Here is a 7,052-nt window from a genome sequence, read left to right on the forward strand (position 1 = left end):
GTTCGATATGTAGATCCACCTTGTCGTGTAAACTATCTATTGTACTTGCTTAACATTGATACAATTGAAAAACAAAACTATTGAATTTATATTAATTGTAGAATTTATATTACTTTTATAAGTTACGAAATAATATATAAATTTATCAATTTTTTCCAGAAGAATTTTCAATAAATGAATAATAGAAAGAAACATTTTACGCGAAGAACGAGTAGTTAGTATTATAATAAAGGTTAGAGGCCTAAACAATGAGTTAAATTTAATTATTCGTGACTGTTGAAAAACGATATTTAAAATTAAATAATGAAAATATAATGTATTAAAAGAAATATGTCCTGTGAGTCTTCTAAAGATCGACAAGAGAACGAAATTGAGGCTTTACAGGTAATGAAATTATATTATTATTGATAATATTATTTTTTTATTGTTCATTTTCATTTAATTTTTTTTTTCTTTTTTTTTTACTATTTACATTAATATTATATACATTAATATTGCATGTTTTTAATATCATGATGAGATAAATATTATTTATTTCTAATAAGTTAAATTTCTTATGATTTTCATTTTATTTTATATATTTATTCATAACTCGTTTCCTTGAAAAAAATGAAAAATATATGATAAACATTAAATATGTTTATGTGTAATGCGTATAAGTATACTTAATATAATGAAAATAAGATCTTAATATTATTCGTTTGTATAATTAAAATATAAAATGTTATAAAAAACAGAATTTATGTGAAAAAATTTAATTATGAATTAAAAATCAGATTTAAAAATAGAATTAAAAATAGATCATCAGATTTTAAATTTAAATATAATAATTTTTGTAATTTTCTAACAAGAGTTTGAACTTTAATATTAATATAAATACATTAATGTAAATATTTATTCTATCTTATTTTAGTTTTTGTATATGTATATGCTTGTATATTATTTAAAATTATTCGTATTATAAATTCGAATAAAACTCTATAATAAAATGTAAAAATATTTATTATATATGAATTTTAATAATTTTTATATTTTTTAAATAATTTTTAATAAATTTATATAATTTTTAATAATTTATATATTTTTATGAAATCATAATAATCTTTTTAATAATGTAGACATATTTCTAATTATTTGATAAATTAATATATATTTTTTTTTTTATTTACAGAGCATCTTTGGAGATGAATTGTGTGATTTACGCCGTGAAAAGAATAGAAGAAAATGGCAACCGTTAGACATACTGATTAGTTTGATGCCTCAGAAAGGCATGTCAGGCCCGGCTAAAGTATACGCACAGATTGATTTACATGTAGTGTGCAGCAATAAGTATCCTGATGAGTAAGTATATTTTTAGTTATAAAAATTTTTTAAATAATATTTTTTATTATAATATGTTTAAAGTATTATTGAATAAGAATTTGAATAAATGGTAAGTATTTTTTAATATGCAAGTATAAGATTACTTATAAGAATCAAATCTATTTTTGCCTTTCGATTCTTATGAATTTTATCTTTATTCTATTATATTCTGAGAATAATATTTTTCTATACATAATTAGCATTGTGAAATTGTAAATAATTTAAAATTGAATGCAAATATTTTAAATTTTGTTTATTATAAAAATCCAAAATCCAAAAAATTCTTTATAAATAATAATATATTCCTTATAAATAAATAATATAATTACAATATATTTTTTTCAATTTTGAAAAAAAAATTAAAAATTAAATTTTATTATAATTTTTATTGAACAAAAATTTATTCAAAGATTAATATAATTTTTATATCTTGAATTAAGAAAGAAAAATATTGAGTTAAGTATAAGACGTAAAGAAATTATCTAATAATAATTAAATCTAATGATGAATAGATACATATTAGATTTGGCATTGACTATTATTATATTATATATTAAGTAAAAATATATATATTTTTTTTTAAATAAATGATATTAAATTTTTCCTTTTTAATACTCTTTAACATTTGTAATACATAAATCTATAAAATATATAATTTCGTTTATATATTTTTAAAAAATGTAATTGTTAAATAAATACTTACCGTTTTTTCCATAATATTTATTGCATTACATTGCATGAACGTTTGATGTTAACATCAAAAGGACCTTAAATCTTAAGGTCTATATCTTCGTTTGATATATTCGATATATAAGTGTGTATATCTAATTAAGAACAATTGCAAGAATTTTTATTCTCGGATACACGTATTAAAAAAACTTGTCAAAAATTTATTATCAAACAGAATTTTTCAAAACTGTAAATCATCTGTGTTCAATTTTTGATGTAGTACATGATTTTTCTTTTGAAAAAAGAGAAAAGTAAAAAAAAATGAAATATTGATTGTGTATATATAAAAACTTAATTCTTATTTTTATAATTCTTATTAGTTATAAAATTATTACGGACATTAATTAATTAAGAGAATTCAAGGTCAACGAGTCTCGTGAGCAAAACAAAAAAAACGTTCTGTTATTACTGATACGTCGTATACGGATATATAGGATATCGATTAAATACTGAAAAACGATCAATTGTTTCCATTATTTTGTGCGATGGACGTGCAAATAATTATTAATTAGATTATTAAACATTGTAAGTTTCATTATATATTATATTTTATACAATTTTATACAAAAATAATAACGTATTTATTACGAATACAAGATCTGAGATAATAACGATATATTTGAAAAAGAAAAACAAAAGAAAATAAAATAGTTAATCTAAATTGTATTATTGTCTAAGAAAAAATATACTTTTCATTATTAAATTATATATTGATGTATATATAAATTTCTTTATAAAATTGCGTGCTAATTAAGGAGACGGCATTGACATAGAAGATGACAATGGATTTATACTATCGTACAAATCTTCATCCGCGATCTGAACTATTATTTTTCTTATTTCACTTTTTAATCTTGCTTTATTAAAATCAGATTTTAAGGTTTTTAATTCTAAGGCTACATATTGACCAAATTTATCATATTCATCCACTTCTTGATACGAGCTACTTAATGTCGTTTTAAAGAGTTGGTTATCATCAATTTCTCGCTTTATTTTTTTCGATGATGTTGTACTTGGGCTGGTCGTTTCTTCCATCTCCACATTTTCTTCGTAAAATACATTTTCTTTCTTCTTTTATATATATAAATTATATAGATAAAAAATAATTATTTATCATAATAATTCATATTTTATTTTATTATTTTATCACAGTAATTTATATTTTATAATAATGTTATATTTTATAATACTATGATATAATATCATTTTTAAATTTAAGAAATAATAATAATCTTAATTTCGATAAATTTTTGAATTTTTTCAACTTGTAATATAGACAAATAATTAGAAAACTCGTCGAATAGAAATAATATATAAATAAAAATAATTATGAATCTATATAATTATCGAAATTATATAGATTTATAATGATTGGAACGAATATTTTTATTATTAATATATTTAATAATGAAACGAATGAAATGAATTATATGAAATTGCCTAATAATCGAAATTGAGGCAAATTCATTTTTGAAAAAAAATTTGGATATAATTTAACGTAATCTTTTTATGTTTTGAAATTTTGAATATTGAAAATAAGTGAAAATTCGTTGGCAAATGTTTTGAAATTTTCGTATAATCTAATCGAATAGTTTGGATAATTTAAAATTTAATTAATGTATATATGAATTATAATACATATAACAAAAATAAATATGATTAATATTAAATATTAATAATAATATATGCAATAAATATATATAATTTAATTTATATAATTTATGAACAAAATCTAATAGGTTAGTTTGTTCTTTTAGAAAAATATAATAAAGTATCGATAATAGATAAATAATAGATAAATATCGTTATTGAATATATATGGTAAATAATATATTTAATAATAAATTTTGTTTTTTATAATTTATTTATTTATAGACAAAACCAAATATAATTATTAATTCTCAAAAAATTATTTATAATTATATAAATGTATTTAAAATTATAGAAATGTGAACATTTGAAATCTTGTTTTAGATTTTATTAATATTTTTAAATAAATAAAAATACAAACTCTTTCATAATAAACGAAACATAATTATAAGAAACTATTTTTACTTACAATAGACATCGATGTCTGCGTATGTAATGATTGTGTCACATTTATCGTAAGTGGTGGAATTAAAAATTTCAGGGCATTAAAATAAATCCAATTTGAGTCCTCTATTTCATCGGTTCCTTTTTTCCTTTTTTTCTTTTTTTTTAATTCTTGTGACATCTGTAATTTGAGTAATTAAATAATATTCAAATTTTCTTCGAGTTCGTTTACTTTATATTATGTCTTACTTGATTTCTCAAATTATGTATCTTCCTCTGAATTTCTTCTATTGAACATTCAAAATGTAATCCAATTTCACTTAATATTTTATTTTTTTTTTCACGATTTCTATAATCCATATGTTTTTTATCCCATAATATTGGCTGATGTTCATATAATGCAATTAATTTAAATGTATCATTTTTATTCCATTCTTTCCGCGGTGACAACATTTTTCTCTTTCTCTCGCGATAGCTACTTTCAGAATAGTGCGCAACTGGTTCGTATAAAACAGCTCTCAGAGAATTGATCGACAGGCTCTCGGACAGTGACTCTCGGACAGTGACTCTCAAACGCAACATATCTACTTACACAAGACTCTCGAGACCGTGACTGATGACAATGTAACAATTTTCAAATAGATATCTACTTTTGTTTATCCTTATTTTAAATTTTCATGAAAATAATATATATGTATATATATATGTAGATTTCATATAAAAGTTGTATGATATAGATATGAATATAACTTGACATTATTAATTTTTTTGCGGATGAACTTATATATATGTAGACAAATAATCATTTTTTTTTTATAATAGTAAATTTATTTTTAAAATAATAAATAATATTTTTTAAATTTAGTAAATAAATTATGAAAATGTAAATTACACGTAGAATAAACATAGTATTTCTATAAAAATTAAAATATTTATATAATTTTGTTTAATCGATATATTTATACGCGTATTGTACAAATTATCAATTATATATGTCGTTTTATTATACTGTATAATATATATAAAATTTATGTAATGTAAGTTATGTAAATACAATATGAGTCCTTATTAACGTGTAAATTAAACGGTCATTTTCCAATTTTATTTTTCTACGGACTTGATCTCATCTTTATAATTTGTAATTATGTTTACTTTATGATTTGAAATTTAATGAAAAAAAGCAAAGTTTTATATCGAAAATGATATACTTTTAAATATCTACTTAAAATTGATACCTCAGATTGGACTGAGTAAGTCAAATATGTCATATTAGGATAATATTATCGAATGTTTGGCTGTTTTCAACGTATTTATAGCTACTATTGCTATAATTGAGTATTTACCGTAATAACAATATTCTTTCTCCATCATTCTTTCTGACCAAAATTCGTAAATAGATGTATCAACGAATCGTGTTATAGTTGCATGATTTGTTTTTCTAATTGTTTGTACAACAGCGAATAAAAATTATCTCGATTGTTTGTAATTATTGAATATTTCCTAATTATCAGATTGACAATCAGATTGCGATCAATCGTTTCATTTACCGATATTCATACATAATTATTTATCGAATTTTCTTAAATATTACGCATAGTTGATCGATAATAATCAATAATTAATATTTATATATAAAGAATCGATTTCTTTGGTATTTTATTTTAAGATATAATATTAATAATATTTTAAGATATTAACAAGGAATAAGGAATTCCTTGTCGATTTCGATGATTTTTGGAAGATTGATGTAGATCAATATTTTGAACAACTTTTTATGCGTGTATGAAAAAAATTTGATGATACGAAGACGAATCGCATGATATTTACATATGAAGAATGAAAGATGATATCGAAAAGCTATGAAAAAGATGATCGACAATCGTGGATCGATTTGTAAAAGACAAGAAGAGAACATTATCGGAAGAAAAGATTCAATCGATCGATCAACAGATTGATTCATTACCAATTGCAAATATCGATATTTGAAAAAAAAGATCGTTATTATTTAAATAGAACTTCTTTTATACGTTCGTAGCTACGTGTGCATAAGCATATGATCATTTATCATCCTCTGTTTAATATATGGCGAGAATAGACTATTAAATATATAACGAATAAACTAATCAAAAATTTATTTTCTCATGGATTATGATAGTTTAATTTATGATAGTTTAAAATTCAGTGCCGAATTCTTATGTATTCTATAGATTATTTCGGATCCGCAAAAGAAAAAAGTTCAGAATGTTGATTGTTAGAACGTTGATTTTATATATTCAAAAATCATCGAAACCGATAAGAAATCTCTTATTCCAAACAATTATTTCGAATATTTAAATAATCGAAGACTAATTAAAATTCAATATATATTTGATAATTATATGATACGAAAATCTAGAAAGTACGATCGCATAAAAAATGATAATATGAACATAAATAATTCAGATTTTAATACAATTTAATCATAAATATAGATGTATTATCTATACAGTTTAGATGTAATAATCTATACAGTTTAATAAAAAAGTTTTTAAAAGTTATACGTATATAATCTTTATAAAAACATTTTTATTAAATGATTTGCAGAACGCCAAATATAGAGTTAAAAAATAGCAGAGGTTTATCTCATCAACAAGTTGCAGTATTATATACTGAATTAGTGGAATTAACAAAACGATTACAGGGAGAAGTAATGATCTTTGAATTAGCGCAACATGTTCAAAAATATTTGCACGAGAACAATAAACCAAGGTATAGTAGCTTTTACGAAGAGATGGTTTCACGACGTCAAGAAAAAATTGAATATGAAATGTTGGAAAGACAATTAAAAGAGGATAAAGAAAGACAGGTTAGATACATGTATATCAGTGTCTACGTTAAATAAGATTATGAAAAAAGTAGAAAATATATACATATATGTATATATATAT

The 7,052-nt window shown here is 21.0% G+C and overlaps 2 protein-coding genes across 3 annotated transcripts in view; one reads left to right on the forward strand and one right to left on the reverse strand.

Annotated features, from left to right (window-relative positions):
• LOC102681528 (eIF-2-alpha kinase GCN2) overlaps positions 1-7,052 on the forward strand; it is a 20,514-nt gene that overhangs the window by 772 nt on the left and 12,690 nt on the right. The window contains exons 1-4 of one of the 2 annotated variants that reach the window (XM_006622496.2): positions 213-384; positions 1,172-1,341; positions 2,455-2,616; positions 6,709-6,970. In XM_006622496.2, coding sequence (XP_006622559.1) covers positions 6,815-6,970 — 156 coding nt within the window. In that variant the 5' untranslated portion in view covers positions 213-384; positions 1,172-1,341; positions 2,455-2,616; positions 6,709-6,814. Of the gene's footprint in view, positions 1-171; positions 385-1,171; positions 1,342-2,454; positions 2,617-6,708; positions 6,971-7,052 lie in introns of those variants that run through there. The other variant, XM_006622494.2, reaches the window with a different exon arrangement.
• On the reverse strand, positions 2,754-4,707 carry LOC102681917. Its single transcript, XM_031513692.1, has 3 exons — positions 4,375-4,707; positions 4,151-4,306; positions 2,754-3,162 (listed from the first exon to the last, which is right to left on the reverse strand). Exons 1-3 carry the CDS (start codon positions 4,705-4,707, stop codon positions 2,842-2,844), a joined length of 810 nt encoding a protein of 269 aa, XP_031369552.1. The 3' UTR covers positions 2,754-2,841.

The sequence above is a fragment of the Apis dorsata genome, unplaced genomic scaffold (assembly GCF_000469605.1).
Source record: "Apis dorsata unplaced genomic scaffold, Apis dorsata 1.3 scaffold_694, whole genome shotgun sequence".
Lineage (NCBI taxonomy): Eukaryota > Metazoa > Arthropoda > Insecta > Hymenoptera > Apidae > Apis > Apis dorsata.

Bases quoted from the DNA above. Each gene is read 5' to 3' on its own strand.
- LOC102681917 (XM_031513692.1), bottom strand. From the start codon at position 4,707: ATGTTGCGTTTGAGAGTCACTGTCCGAGAGTCACTGTCCGAGAGCCTG. The intron at 4,307-4,374 runs GTAAGACATAAT...CTCAAATTACAG, and splicing joins TACATAATTTGAGAAATCAA to ATGTCACAAGAATTAAAAAA. The intron at 3,163-4,150 runs GTAAGTAAAAAT...TATATATAAAAG, and splicing joins CGCAGACATCGATGTCTATT to AAGAAAGAAAATGTATTTTA.